At 44.8% G+C, this 16,165-nt stretch overlaps 1 protein-coding gene across 2 annotated transcripts in view; it reads left to right on the forward strand.

Annotated features, from left to right (window-relative positions):
* Positions 1-9,838, forward strand: part of LOC141107454 (uncharacterized) — a 61,355-nt gene extending 51,517 nt beyond the window's left edge. For both annotated transcript variants that reach the window (XM_073598191.1, XM_073598190.1), the window contains exon 7: positions 3,514-9,838. In XM_073598191.1, the coding sequence (XP_073454292.1) occupies positions 3,514-4,436 (923 nt within the window). In that variant the 3' untranslated portion in view covers positions 4,437-9,838. The remainder of the gene's footprint in view (positions 1-3,513) is intronic.
* Positions 9,839-16,165: the final 6,327 nt, after the last annotated feature.

Here is a 16,165-nt window from a genome sequence, read left to right on the forward strand (position 1 = left end):
AGTCGGATCATGCGAGACGGCGATCCGACTTTGATCTGACTTCAATGATAGTCAATAGGCTGAAGTAGGATCAAAGTCGGAGCAGGGTAGTACAGGGAGCATTTCTAAAGTCGGAACGACTGTGTCGGACCAGTTAGGACGGCTCCCATAGGGAAACATTGGATTTCACACGTCATGCGACATGAGCTCCCAATGTCGGAGCGTTTGTCGGACCAGTGTGAACCCAGCCTCAAGGATGATCAGAAGAAATTGACAGCACCTGCGTTAAATATGAGTGTCACAGCAAAGGGTCTGAATACTTAGGACCATGTGATATTTCAGTTTTTCTTTTTTAATAAATCTGCAAAAATGTCAACAATTCTGTGTTTTTCTGTCAATATGGGGTGCTGCGTGTACATTAACCACTTGCTTACTGGGCACTTAAACCCCCCTCCTGTCCAGACCAATTTTCAGCTTTTAGCGCTGTCGCACTTTGAATGACAATTGCGCGGTCATACAACACTGTACCCAAATGAAATTTTTATCATTTTTTTCCCACAAATAGAGCTTTCTTTTGGTGGTATTTGATCACCTCTGCGGTTTTTAGTTTTTGTTAAAAAAAATGAAAGACAGAATTTTTCTTTAAAAAAAAATTATTATATTTTTTTTATATTTTGTTAGAAAAATTACCTGTTTGCAAAATTTTATCCTAAATTGATGTACGCTGATGAGGCGGCACTGATGGGTGGCAGTAATGGGCACTGATTGGCAGCACTGCTAGGTGGCACTTATGGGCACCACTGGTGGGCATTGATAGGTAGCACTTGTGAGCACTGGCAGGTGGCAATGACAGATGGCACTTGTTGGCACAGATGAGGCATATGTGCCTCCTTCCTCTTCGGGACCGATGTCCCTTTGACATAAGCCGGTGATTGGCTTTTTCTTCCTCCTCCACGCTGTCAGCGTGAGGAGAAAACGAAACCGATCACCGAGGTTTTGTTTACATCACGTGATCAGCTGTCATTGGCTGACAGCTGATCACATGGTAAGGGGCCGGGACCGGCCCCTTACTCGGATCTGTGATCATCCGAGTCTCCGTGACTCAGTGATCACAGCGCGCACACCGCGCGCCCTGCAGGGTGCACGCAGTGCGCGTGCACAGGGGAGGACGTCCCATGACGGTCTCCCGGAAATTGAGGTCCGCGCTGTAGCCGTCATTCGGCTATGGCCCGGACCTGAAGTGGTTAATGAGCGAAAAAAAATGAACTTAAATGGTTTTAGCAAATGGCTGCAATATAACAAAGAGTGAAAAATTTAAGGGGGTCTGAATACTTTCCGTCCCCACTGTGTGTATGTATGTGTATATATGTATATGTGTGTGTTTACACACACAGATCCCCGTTCTGTCTCTTGTGCCCGCGATCACGGGTGGCCGGTGGTCATTGCGACCGCCGGCCGCGCGCATTGGGTCCCCCGCTGAGCAGCGGGCGTGCGCCTGCTAAGGCTCTTAAAGGAGCCCATGTACCCGTATGTTGTTTTGCGCAGGAAAGCCAACCTGCCGACATATATGTACGTGAGCCGGTCGGGAAGTGGTTAAGGTAAAAACCATCTGGATACCCCAGCCCCCTATATACTTACATGAGTTCTTTGCGCTGTGCATAGGAGCAGCGCCCCCATAGGATGTGGCTTACTAAGGGGGCATTGGCTGAGGAGAAGGGGCCCAGAGTGCTGGCGGGTGACCCAAGAAGAGGAGGATCAGGGCTGCTCTGTGCAAAACAATTACACAGAGCATGTACGTATAATATGTTTGTTTTTGTTTTTTTCAATAAAAGGGAAGAGTTTATTTAGTTTCTGTACATATACTAATTTGAGTGGTTTTTTTTTTTAGCTTTTTGGGTAGATATGCTCTTTAAAAGAGAAGTTTGGGTATTTCATTTTTTCTAAGAATCATACTTGCGTAGGTGGATGTAGCATAGGTCCGATGCTGCATCTGTCCCCCGCTGGCTCTAAAACTGAGAACCGAGCAATCATGCACCGTTGATTACTCAGTGCTCTGTGACCAGAGAGCTGGTGACTATCGATCACTGCAGTCAGCTCTGCCCCCCCACTGGAGCGCTGAGCTGTGGAGGGGACGGAAGTGGCTGTCTCAGGCTCTTGGCGGATCGCTGAGAGGCTGAGCCAGGTAACGGTCCAGGCGTCTGGGTGGATCCTGACCATCTGGTCGCAATCTTTCCCCAGCCCAGACAAGCTCTGTGACGTCAGCCGACAGCGGGCTGAAAACGTGTCACAGGCGTGCAGTCCTGTGATCCACAAGAGAGGTACAGCCCAACGAGCTTTGGCTGTACTTCTTTAACCCCTTCCCGCCAAGCGTACGCAGATGTGCGTACTCGGCTTTCAGGGGTTATACCGGGATGATGCCTGCAGCTGCAAGCATCATCCCGGTACTGTTTTTTAGAGCCGGCGATCGGCTTCCAGGTATAGCAACCGATTTGGCTAAAAGCCGCTCGGCTGTTATACCGGAGGAGCGGGAGGGGACGTCCACCGGGAGGCCCGATCAACAATCCGCCGCCTTCGGCAGATAGGGACACACTGCAACGAAACCCTAATTGTAGCCTTTCCAGCCTCCTAATTGTAAACGCGTAAGTGATGTCATGACGTCACTTCCTGTTTACTCGGCAGCCAATGGCGCCAGTTTTTAAAAGATATACAGTATTCAGAATTGTTGTTTTGACAATTTGAATACTTTTAAGTGCAAAGGAGGGATTTGGGGTCTTTTAGACCTCCGATCCCTCCATAAAGAGTACCTGTCACCACCTATTACTGTCACAAGGGATGTTTACATTCCTTGTGACAGCGATCAAAAATATATATTTTTTTTTAAACACTATTTATAAATATAAAAATAAATAAGAAGAAGAATTTTTTTTTTTTAAAGAGCCCCCGTCCCCGCGAGCTCGCGCAGCAAAGAAAACGCATACGGAAGTCGCGCCCGCATATGTAAACTGTCTTCAAATCACACATGTGAGGTATCGCCGCGATCGTCAGAGTGAGAGCAATAATTCTACCACTAGACCACCTCTGTAACTCTAACCTGGTAACCATAAAAAAAATTTAAAGCATCGCCTATGGAGATTTTTAGGTACCGTAGTTTGTCGCCATTTCACGAGTGCGTGCAATTATAAAGCGTGACATGTTTGGTATCTATTTACTTGGCGTAACATCATCTTTCACATTATACAACAAAAATTGGGCTAACTTTGCTGTTTGTTTTTTTTTTAAATTCATGAAAGTGTCCCTTTTCCCAAAAAGTTGCGTTTTAAAACACCGCTGCACAAACACTGTGTGATATAAAATATTGCAACAATCGCCATTTTGTTCTCTAGATTCTCTGCTAAAAAAATATATATAATTTTCTAGCAAAAAATACAGATTTTAACTTGTAAACACCAAATGTCAAAAATAGGCTTAGTCATGAAAGGGTTAACTCAAAATATATTATGGACATAAATACAAAGTGTCTTATTTTTATTGCAGGTGCAGATAACACGTTGGATGACAACTCTATGTCGCAGTGGGTGGTGGAGGATTCAACGGTTTCTCAAGTTTCTCAGTCTCAGTACCTCGGAGAATTGGCTCCAGAGCAACTGGACTATCAGGAAGAACTCCTTAAAGAATTGGCAGACTTCAAAAGCCAGCTGAAGAATGAACTGGCCGCCACAAGGGCAGAGATACGGGAAGGGGCCCAGATGATGAGGTCGGCCATTTCCGGAGTGTCCGCTGAAATCCATCGACTAGGCCAAATCCTGCAGCCTCTGGTCAATGCAATCACTGCCAGCAACGTGTCTCAGCAGGGCCATCCTGTTGCCTTTGAGCCCCGCCCACCTCAGGACACGCCTCCAGATGACGGCGTGAATTTTACGCAGCCCTCTGAACACAGCAAAACCTCTTTCTCCCATCAGAACACAGTCTTTGCTCATTCTCATAAATTGCCTAATGATGGCCCGACTGAAGAGGTTTCTTCAGTGAAAATGGAAGACGCCAAAGACAGTCTTCAGTCTTGTAATCATCAAGCGCAATCTGCGCTCAGTACACAAGTGGATTCACCTACAGCCCCGACTATGTTGGGTCCCCATCAGCTCAACTTGTGCCAAAGTAAATCTACATCTTCAGTGACGCCGAACTCATCCACAAGCATTCCTCAGCCTAACGGGAACACCTTTGGTGACCAACAAAGAGATGAACCTCCTGGCCTGTCGTCGATTAGCTGTTTTCTTGAATCGGCCACCACTAAGTCTTCACAGTCTTCTCCTCCAGCTCTTCCTGTAGATTGTGCAACCGACTCCTCTGGATCTGAAGCTTCCTCTTCTGCAAGTTCTTCAAATGATAGTTCATGTCAGGCATCAACAGTAGTGGCTCCTCCAGTAGACCCTTGTTCCTACAAGCCCATTACAGTATAACTATAAGGAAAAAATATTTTTTGAGATTGGGATAGAGTGCTGAGGGGTTAGAACCTTGTCAGGTTTTTATTGCTATGTGTCTCCCTGTTGGGGAGATTCACTCTCTCTCTAACTATCCTAATCAAGAAGAAATGAAAGCAACGGGAAATCAAAAATTTTGAGTTGCCACCAGAACTTCTGTGACAAAAGTCTTAAGAGGGGATTTTCCTCGCACTTGAAATCACTTCACTAAAGTCTCAATTACACTTGGGTGCTCAAGCAGAGATATTCCTAATAGTATACAAAGGTAATCCTCAATCCGGTGCAACCCTCTTCAGATTGGGTAATTATCAAACCACTGCAGAAACGCACACAGGAGAGTACAAACGTCTAGGTCAGGGATGGCCAAACTACGACCCACCAGCTGTTGGGAAACTACACGTCCCATGAGGCATTATAAAACTCTGACATTCACAGACATGACTAGGCATGATGGGAATTGTAGTTCCTGAACAACTGGAGGGCCGTAGTTTGGAGACCCCTGGTCTAGGCTATTATCACCATTCAACTGTATTTTAATGCTTAAAAGACCATTGCACACTCACAAACATAAGTGACAACTGGCTTATCTAGAAACTGTAGCTATAGGAGATGTCATTCATATAGTTGAAAGGCTGACAGGTTTCGGGGGACATCCCCCTCCCTTGCTCAGAGCTTTTTGTGAGTATGCAATTGTCTTTTTTAGTATTAAAGTTGTATGGTGGTAATGCACTAAGCATTTGCCCTCTCCTGTGTGTTTTTTGCAATTGGAAAGATATCCTCTCTCTTTCTGTTGCGTCTACAGAACAGGAAGTGAAGGGAAGTCGCCCCTAAGAACACACAGATCGCAAACGAAAAAAAAAACCTAATGGTGGTTCTAACGCTCCTCTACTCTGCCCAGAATCAACATAAGAGTTTTGACTTAAGATATACTTTAAGAATCCTGTGACATAATTTAACATAGAAACATAGAAAAGTGACGGCAGAAAAAGACCGAGTACTCCATTGAGTCTGCCCATATTCTTATTTTTTGGGGGGGTGTGGGGTGGTGTTTTCTGTTTTTTTTTTATTTCTAGGAGAAGTAAGGGGAAAGCCTATGGACTTCTATCAACTTTTTTGTCCATTTGTTATTGCAGCGTATAGTGGCAATTCACAGTCCTGGGTTGTTTGTTTTTTTTAAGTGAATTTTTAAACCCAAACTCCAGGTACAAAAATGTTCATTTTAGTTCTGATCCACAAAGGGTTTATACTCACTTTGCCTTTGCAAAACCCAGATATTATCTTGTAAAAGTGGAGTTAAATCAGCACGGTGATGGTCATAGCCAAAGCAAAGAACAGAGCTGAGGGAGGGACCCAGCAGGAAACTACAGGGGGGGGGGGGGTATAAGACCAGTCATAAGGGAAGAGAGCAGCAGTGTCCGGACTTCATTGCAGGAAGCTCCTGCACATTGATAAAGTGCAGAAATTGTTTCATGCTGGATTACTGTACACCAGGGAAAAATACACAAAGGAGTCGAGTGAGAATGCACATTTCTTTTCTGTTTTAGATATTTGTTTGGTTTAGAGTTCAGCTTCAAATCCGAACTCTGGGGAAGTGAAATAAATGCGCTTGTACTGGGGTTCACCTATACTGCAATGGTAAATGCATGTTATTGCTTAGGGTACCATTAAAAAACACTCACTCCTACAGGCTCCTCATTCTATTCTATTCTAAGTCCCTCACAGCCTCTTCTCTTTGGCGTACCAGCTTGGAGACACAGCTGTGAGGTCTTCATGTACAATGCAGGACCATCAGCCTTGCCCACAAATTGGGGGCCCCATCCACAATTGGGAGGGCTGCCAGGGGAGTGAGAGATAAGATAAGTAAAAGGTTGTCTTTTTTAATATTCCCAAAGTTAAGCTTTAGCCTGGGTTCACACAGTAGCGAACACAGATATCGCATGTGTTTCGCACCCGTGCTGCAGTGCCGATCACATGCGATGTCTGTGCAATGTGAGTTCAGCCATACGCATTGGATTCGCACTAAAAAGGTGCAGGGACTTTTATTTTTCCCCCACTGGAATGGGATCGCATGGGTGTTCTCACCCATGCGATCCGATTCCTGTCCAAATCCACAGTTTGCACTGCGATCTGTGAACCGGTCTGAGGGTGTCATTTAACTTTGTATTGACACCCGCATCGGTTCGCAGGGGGCAGTGTGAACTGCCTGCGGGAGAGATGCGATGCGGGAACCGGCACTGAAATCGCACTGGTTCCCGCATCGCTTCAGTGTGAACCCGGGCTTAAAAATAAGAAGGCAAAAGAATCGATTGATCAGTGCCACGGATCCCTAAATGATAAGATGGTGCAGCTGCTATCGGTAAGACGTAAAAGACACTCCAAAGTAATATTGATAAATATTTGGACAGTGCTATCACCAAAATAAATGTGCAAATCACAATAAATAATATTTAATCAAAACTTTACATATTATATTATACGAGATTTATATAGCGCCAACAGTTTACTCAGCGCTTTACAATGTATAGGGGGGACAACACAATTACAGTACAGTTTAATACAAAAGGTACAGGAGGGCCCGGCTGTAGAGCTTACATTCTAAAGGGAGGGGGTGGTGGTACAAAAGGTAATAGCTGCAAAGAATGATTTGATGGGGGTGGCCAAATTATCACAATACATTAAACTGCAATCAATACATCAGTAAAAGTGCGGTGCTTGCTGTGCAAAGGTAAATAAAGTGCAAACACTTGTAAACTATTTAATCAAAGTATCTTGTGCTGTAATTTAACCACTTAACCCCCAGAAGATTTGCCCCCTTAATGACCAGGCCATTTTTTGCAATACGGCACTGCGTCGCTTTAACTGACAATTGCGCGTGTGATGCTGTATCCAAACAAAATTGACGTCCTTTTTCCCCCACAAATAGAGCTTTCTTATGGTGGTATTTGATCACCTCTGCGGTTTTTATTTTTTGCGCTATAAACAAAAAAAAAAAGTGTCAATTTTGAAAAAAAACAATATTTTTTACTTTTTGCTATAATAAATATCCCAAAAATATATAAAAAAACTAATTTCTTCCTCAGTTTAGGCTGATGTGTATTCTTCTACATATTTTTGGTAAAAATCGCAAAAAGTGTATATTGGTTTGTGTCTACAAAATAGGGGATATGTTTATGGCATTTTTATTATTTATTTTTTTTTACTAGTAATTGCAGCGATCTGCAATTTTTTTTTTTGGGGGGCTGCGACATTGAGACAGACAGATCGGACACTTTTTTTCTTTTTTTGGGACCAGTGACATTTATACAGCAATCCGTGCTGAATGGCCACTGATTACTTTATAAAGGGGTCATTGGCAGGGAAGGAGTTAACACTAGGGGGCGATCAAGGGGTTAAATGTGTTACCTAGGGAGTGTTTCTAACTGGGCGGGGGGGAGGTGGGACTGCCTGGGGGAGGAGACTGATCATTGTTCCTAAGCCATAGAAACAACTGCTCAGTCTCCTCACCCCTGACATAAGAGATCTGTCTATTTACACTGACAGACCTCCATTTTGTCTCTCTCAGCGGCGATCGCGGGTGCCCGGCGGACATTGCTCACGCCAGGCACGCACATCAGCTCCGTCGTCGCACCATGGGCACGCACGCCCTATAGTGATTGTAAAGCTGCCGACGTACAGCTACGACGGCTCACCCAGGGGAGCCGACCTGCCGCAGTATGACGGCGGCTGGTCGGCAAGCAGTTACATTTCTTCAAAAAGTCCTTGTGCAAGGAGAATCTTCTTTATGCTCACATGATATACCACGATTGAGGGCCAGTTCACACCAGATGCAGTTCCGTGGGCTTTTTTTCTGCACAAAATGCATGCACAGTGTTTTCCATGTATTCCAGTGGCTCTAGTTCAGTGTTTCTCAACTCCAGTCCTCAAGGCGCCCCAACAGGCCATGTTTTCCATTATTTTGCACAGGTGATTTGATCAGTTTCGCTGCCTCAGTAATTACCACAGCCATTCCATCGGAGGGAAATCCTGAAAACATGACCTGTTGGGGCGCCTTGAGGACCGGAGTTGAGAAACACTGCTCTAGTTCACACCATGCAGTCAGTTTCTGCACCAGAAACAGATAGGTGCATCAAATTGTACCATCCATGAATTCTTTCAGTGTCCACAAATATGTTCACCAACACCACTCAATTTAAATCACTTACTATTTATTGCTGCTAACTTAAAGCAGAAGTACAGCCAAAGCTCGTTTGGGTGTACTTCTCCTATGGATCACAGGAGTGCATTTCGTTTTGCACTCCTGTGACCCGTTTTCAGCAGAGAGCGGGCTGAAGTCCGCTCTCTGCTGATATCACAGAGTCTGTCCAGGCACCGCGTTATCACGACCATGGAGTTGGGATCCATCCAGATCCCTGGACCTGTACCCGAGCCACTGGGAGGCTGAGCCAGCCGCTCCCGTCCCCCCCCCCCACAGCCCAGCGCTCTGCTCGCGAAGCTGTGAGAACCGAGTGATCGGCAGTGTTCAATTGCTCAGTTCTCCGTGTTCAAGGCACCAGGGGACATGCAGCATCCACCTAGATAAGTATGAAGTAAAAAAAAAAACAAAAAAAAACCCATACTTCTCTTTTAAAACACCAGCAAAAGGGCCCCTGGAAGACATTGGGAGACGAAATGCGTAGGGCGGAGCTTTGGACATGATGTCTGTTTTTTGCACTGGACACTTTAAATAGCCGTATGTTATAGGAACATGAAGAGGATTCTCCTTGCACAAGTGTTTTGGGACTTTTTGAAGAAATGGAATTCCGGCACGAGACACTTGTTTAAGTTTACAGCTGTTTGCACTTTATTTACTTTTGCACCTTTTTGGCACAGCAAGCACTTTTACTCATAAATTGATTGCAGTTTTGTATTATTTATTGTGATCTTTTGATGAATTTTATATGGTATAGTTTTTTTTTTTTAATGTTTGGTATAGTATTGAAGAATTTATTATTATTGTGATTTGCACATTTTTGCTGTGCTGTCCAGATATTTATTATTACTTTTGGGGTGTCCAATCTTGCCAATAGCAGCTGCACCATCTCATCTACCTAGGATTGTTTAGGGGTCTGTGATGCAGATCAGATTATTATTTTGCTTTCTTATTAAGAAAGAAAAGAATAAAAGAAGACACCATTAGATGCCTGCTATTAGGCTCTGTTCACACCTAGGCATTTTTGGATGTGTTTCTGCTGTAAGTCTCAGCTCTAAAAATGCCAAAAATTCATTTCAATGGCCCCTGTTCACATCTGAACGTTCTGTCGCCTGAAACAAAACGCCCGTCGCTCAAAGTACAGGAGCTTCTTTTTTGGCAGATTACAGGCATTTTCTGCTTTTTTTTTTTTTTTTTTTTTTTACATTGGTGACCTTTTTGACCTGTACAAAATCGTGCGACTTTCTGCCTGAAAACGATACGCTCAGGTGTGAATGCAGCCTTAACCTCTATTACCCAAAGGACCCCCCTCCTGGGTATTTCTGTAAAACTAACCTAATATCTGGACTAGGGGTGCAACGGATCGTCATCGATCCGTGACCCGTACGGATCAACCTCCGCGGATCGGGACATCCGCGGAGCGTTCTGTGGCCTCGGCCATAAGAAAGGCCGCGGCTTCGGAGCGGCGGCCATCTTGGTACACCCGGCGGCCGTTTAGCACTTGATTGCTCCGTCAAATGACGGAGCGATCGCTTGTAACAAACCGGCATCATGACATGACGCCGGTTCCTCTCCCCTCTGTGTACTGATCTGTACAGTGGAGGGGAGAGATCGGATGGCAGCAATGCCCTGCCGCAATACTCTGCCAATACCCTGCCAATACCCTGCCAATATACCCGCCAATATACCCTGCCAATACTCTGCCAATAGGGAGATTGTGAATATTACAGTGGGGGAGATTTTTTTTTTTTTTTTTTGATCCGAACCGTGACTCCTGATCCGAGGAACGATCCGAACCGTGGGTTTTTTGATCCGTTGCACCCCTAATCGGGACTAAGCCAGTCATCTAACTCACTTTATTGACTTTCAGACTTTAGGAGGACCGGATTGTTGCCAGCAGGGGCAGAAAATGTCACGGGCCGAGCATCAGTGAGAATAAATATGGCGTCAGGGATGGTGGTCAATAGGAGGAGTATTCCCCCTAGTAGTAGGAGGAATAGAATTCCATCATTGGTATTGGTGGAAGATATAGTGCCCCATTGTTGGTGTCAGTGAGAGAAATAGTGCCTCATATCATGAAAGGAGTTGTGCCCCAAGGGCCGCATAAAGGCTAGCAAAGGGCCACATCTGGTCCTTGGGCCACAGTTTGGAGACCCCTGATCTAACTAATGAGAGTTCCTATTATGGGCCACCGAAACCTTCTCAATGAAGTGGCAGTTGTCGGAGCTTAACCTTGATGTCAGGAAAGTGAAGCCCCTAGTAGCAAACAGAAGTACACAGAGATGGTTTTTAATGGAGATAGAAGCAGGTACCTTGTCTGTTCTTAAACTGCATTTTTTTTTTTAAATATTTAAAAACATTTGATGGGTTAATTTTTCCTTGCTGCCTGTGTAACACAAACCTGCAGTGGCAAAAGGGTGGGCTCCAACGCCCACATGCCACACATGGGACACAATGACGAGAAAAAAAATCTGACGGGTTATAACACCCCCCCCCCTTACTCCATCCAAAATGGGGGGGGGGGGGGGGGAGCTTTGCCTACATTTCTACTTTAAGTAACCATGTTTTAATTTTATTTTATTAAAAGGTTTCTGTGGCAATTGCAAATCTTGGCAGAATTATAAATGATACATTAGACTTGTGTCTAGGTGAGAATTACAATAGTAGAATGCATCGCCATTTTATATAGATAAGAAAGGTTTTTACTGGGGTAAAAGGAAGGGAAGATAGGGTTATGGAGTAGAGACGGGATGGGGGGGCGGACTGTGGTGAAAACTTGTTACCGACAATTAGTGACTATGCTTATTTTGGAAAGAGAAACAATGTAACAGTTTGTAATGCCGTGTACACACGAGCGGAATGTCCGACAGAAAAAGTCCGACGGAAGCTTTTCTTCATCTATTCCGATCGTGTGTATGCCTCATCGGACTTTTTTTTTTTTCGAAAATTCTGATGGACCTAGAAATGGAACATGTTCTAAATATTTCCGACGGAACCAATTCCTATCGTCTGTATGCTGTTCCGACGGACCAAAAACGACGCATGCTTTGAAGCAAGTACAAGACGGAACCTATTGGCTACTGGCTATTGAACTTCCTTTTTCTAGTCCCGTCGTACGTGCTGTACGTCACCGCGTTCTGGACGGTTGGACTTTGGTTTGACCGTGTGTAGGCAAGACCGCTTGAATGGAATTCCGTCGGAGAAACCTTTGGAGTTTATTGCGACAAAACCGGTCGTGTGTACGGGGGGGGGGGAGACTTCCTCTTAATGAGTAAATGCGGTAAAATTAGCTGGGTGACCTGTTGGTCAAGTAAAGGTCAGATTTGTGCCAGTGTTCTGTCAAAATAGCCAACTCGTCAAAATCTCCAATTACGTCACTTCCAGTGCAGCCAAGTCACGATCAGCTAGCGCAGCGTCAACACTGCGCATGCGCAGATCCTCGGAGGTCGAGGAAAATTGTAGAACACCGCCATGTTGGTACACCTAAAACATTTCTGATTCCCCGTCCTTTTGGTAAGCTCTGCACCAGCTGATCTTCCTCTATAGTTCTATGAAAGGATCTTGGCCGACAGGCCACCATGTTATAATAAAATTCCAGTGAGTGGCCACCGTTTACCCGACTTTACCATTAGGACGGGGAATCAGCGCCATGTTGGTACACCTAATACCTTTCGGATTCCCCGTCCAATCCTAAGCTTTAATTTAACTAAAGGAAAAACCTGGTGATCCTGCCATAAAGGCCCCTGTTCAGGCACTTCCTGTTATAGGCCCTGCATATTGTCACCTTATCTCATGTGTTCCTGGTGGAACCTACAGGTGTCTTGTGCAGTTCCCAGAAAAATCTTGCCCTATAATTCAGCTTTGATTGTGTTGTGAAGTGTGCACATTGGACACTTCACAACATGTATATCGCTCCTTCACTGGCCAGCCCTCCAGTATGACAGACAATATTCCCAGTTAATCTTACCAGTAAAGCCTCGTACACACGATCAGATTTTCCGCAGACAAAGCGCCAGACTTTTGTCCGAAGGGCGTGTGCTGTGAACTTGTGTTGCATGCAAACGGTACACAATTGTCGGCCAACAAACACGAACATAGTGACATACTACGTGGAATTTCAGCTCTTGAGCGCCACCCTTTGGGCACCTTCTGCTAATGTCGTGTTTGAGCATTGATTCCCAGCATGCGTGTTTGTACTTTGGACTTTTGTGTGACGGACTTGTGTACAGACAATAGGAAAATCTGTTGTCCGCCGGAAATTTACTAGCCTGCCATCCAACATTTGTTGGCGGAAAGTTGGCCAACAATTGTCTGAAGGAGCGTGCTAACGGTCAGATTTTAGGCAAACCGTCTGTCATCACACAATTCCCTGCCGAAAATCCGATCGTGTGTCTATTTTACAAAGGGGCTTGGAGAAGGTCATACGTCATCTTTGTACGGTTGCAGTGTTTTCATGGTATGACATCATGCATTCCATTAGTAGCCATTTAGTTTATACCAGTGTTTCTCAACTCCAGTCCTCAAGGCGTCCCAACAGGTCATGTTTTCAGGCTTTCTATTATGTTGCACAGGTGATTTGATCGGTTTCACTGCCTTTAGTAATTACGACAGCCGTTTCATCTGAGGGAACTCCTGAAAACATGACCTGTTGGGGCGCCTTGAGGACTGGAGTTGAGAAACACTGAGTTTATCCTAGTGTAGGTGGACATTGTTGTCCTTTACATTTCATTCATTGTTGTTTATGTATTTAGGTTGGCTTTGCATCATAGATTCCATTCTTTCATTGTAGCTCTCTCTTACCCCTTTTTGGTTTTTTTTTTCTTCACTTTTTTAATTCTTCCATATTGTCTTTTTATATCCCTCATTTTTTTTTCCACCACTGTGGCGGTATGGTGCTGGAGGCTAGCAGTGTCCTCTGTGGTTGCCAGGCAGTGGTGACGCACCCTCTCTAGGTGCACAGGATGCATGTGCAACTTTTTTTTTTTTTCCCTGCACATGCATGGCTTGTATAATCTCTTTTTTTTCTAAGCTCGTCTACTCTCGGCCTATAGTTGGCTGCCATTGGTCGATTTCAGCTGTCAGGCAACACAGACAATGTGTTGCTGGCACCACTCTGCAGCGATGTGATGGAACCCATCAGGTCAGCAGGGGGCCTGATATGGGAGTACTGCATGCACCCCCCCTTATCGGTGGCAGCCTGACAACTGATATCCTGTGCTTGAGATTAATATTAGCCAACCCCCAGAGACCTTGTTAGTTTTGAGGAGCCGGGTAACTGTGGGCAGCTGGAGAAGTGTGCTCTGTCCTGGGACAAATAACAGGAGAAGGGCAGTCTACGGAGCTGGAATGGGAGCTCTAAAAAGAGAAGTATGAGGCTTATTAAAAAAAAAAAAAAAAAAAACCCTTATACTCGCCTAGGTGGATGCAGCATCTGTCCTCCGCCGGCTTTGCACACTGCTGATCGCTCAGTTCTCCCCTCCGCTCTGAGCAGAGAGCTGTGACTGTCAGTCACCGGCTCTCTGCTCAGCCCCCCCTGTACTCGCTGGAGGGGTGGGAGCGGCTGGCTCAGTCTCCCAGCGATGCAGCTGAGAGGCTGAGCCAGCTGCCAGTCCAGGCCTTTGAGTGGAAACCCAACTGTAAAGTGAAGCTTTAGCCCGCTGTCTGCTGAAAACGGGTCACAGGAGTGCAGAACTAATTGTTCTCCTGTGGTCCAAAAAATGCTTTGGCCTCCTTTTTTAAAGTGGAGTTCCAGTCTGGGGGGGGGGAATTAAGTCAGCAGGTAAAATACTGTAGCTGCTGACTTTTTATATAAGGACACTTGCCTGTCCCACGATGTCTGCGGCCCCAAGCCGACTCATCCACCGGCTTTGGGTGCAGGCGCCAACATTGCAAGTAAGGGAAACCGGCAGTGAAGGCTTCAGACTTCATAGCCACACATGGCTTAAATCAGATGTCTTCAAACTGTGGTCCTCCAATTCAGGAGCTACAATTCCCATCATGCCTGTGAATGTCAGAGTCTTACAATGCCTCATGGGATGTAACAGCTGGAGGGCCGTAGTTTTGAAGATCCCTGGCTTAAACTTTTGGTCATTTCCAGCTTATTCAGCTAAATTTTGAGCTGTGGGCGACCCTGTCAGCACCACCGGCTTCAAATAAAAAAATTGAAGGAATCGGATGGAAAATTGCCAGCCAAACAGTGACCGCATTCCGATCAGATGCAGTCACTGTTTGGGTATTCAGACACAGGTGTTCCGGCTGTCTGATTACAATAGCCAGCCAGGGAGATTCCTTCATCCATGCTGTTTGGCATGAATAGTGGAATTGAGTGACCTCTAAATGTATGTGGCTGTGTTCGGTAACAGCGGATGGTACGGGTCTCCTTTTTAAGTGCCACATTTATTCTCCGATATTTATCGAGTCAATTAATACTTTTTTTTTTTTGGTGTGATATAATTTTTTGGTAATCGTAGCTTAACAGTTTTTGGATATTTTTCTGTTGGCAATTCATGTATCTAACGGACGCGTTAACAAAATTTTACTTTTGTTTAGTAAATGTAAAGATTGTTTAAAGATGGCTTTTATAATGTTAGTATTTTGTGTTTCTGTCAATTGTAGTAAAATTCTATGTGAGTATGTTAGTGGTATCTTGTGTTTTTACATATCAAGCTGTCCCAATCCTGACTGCCATTTATAGGATGAAAACTAAAAACATAAAATAAATGGAAAAAAAAATTCAAGAACGATCTCAGTTTGTGTGGCTGGAGGCTTCTAATATGTCTCAGGGGGGCTGCAGTGGTGAGAGCGCCCCCTACTGGAATCCCCACAGCCATCCACCTGGCCCAGCTATATCAAAGTCAAATGATTGCCTTTTATACATTCTCCACATAAGCATCAATTTACAAAGCCGCCTGAGTTTTAATGTGTTTGTTATTATTAGTAATTTTAATATTTGCATCAAAATGTTCAGTTATTTACTTAGTAAATGCCTCTCCTTCCCGCAAGCCTGTGTGTTCTGTCATGTAATGCAATGGTTTCCTTTTTCTACAGTTCTCCCAAGGATGAGGGGAGTCAACTGCTCTATTTTATCAATGCACCAGTGTGCAATACACTATACTTTTGCTCAGGTGTGTTTGGGATACAATGCAAAATGAATGGCACCACAACACATCACACTCCTCTCCATGTGTGTGGTTTTTTTTTTTTTTTTTTTTTTTTTTTTTTACACAACTAAGGCCCCATTCACACCTGAGTGTTTTGTAGCTCCAAACTCCAACACGCTCACAGGAGGAAAAAAAAATCAATTATTCTCTAAGGTGGTTCACATCTCGACTCCACATCGTCTGAAGCCAAACGCCTTAAGGTGTCCTTTTATGAAAGTGCGGTAAAATACCGCTTTTCAGTTCTCAGGCATTCTCAGAGGAGATCGGTCTCCTCTGAGTGCCTGTTTATGAAAGTGTGTAGATCGCTTCTCATGTTGAGTTGAGGAGCGATCTACAAACGCCGGGAACTCCTCAGAACG

Source organism: Aquarana catesbeiana, linkage group LG09 (assembly GCF_042186555.1).
Source record: "Aquarana catesbeiana isolate 2022-GZ linkage group LG09, ASM4218655v1, whole genome shotgun sequence".
Lineage (NCBI taxonomy): Eukaryota > Metazoa > Chordata > Amphibia > Anura > Ranidae > Aquarana > Aquarana catesbeiana.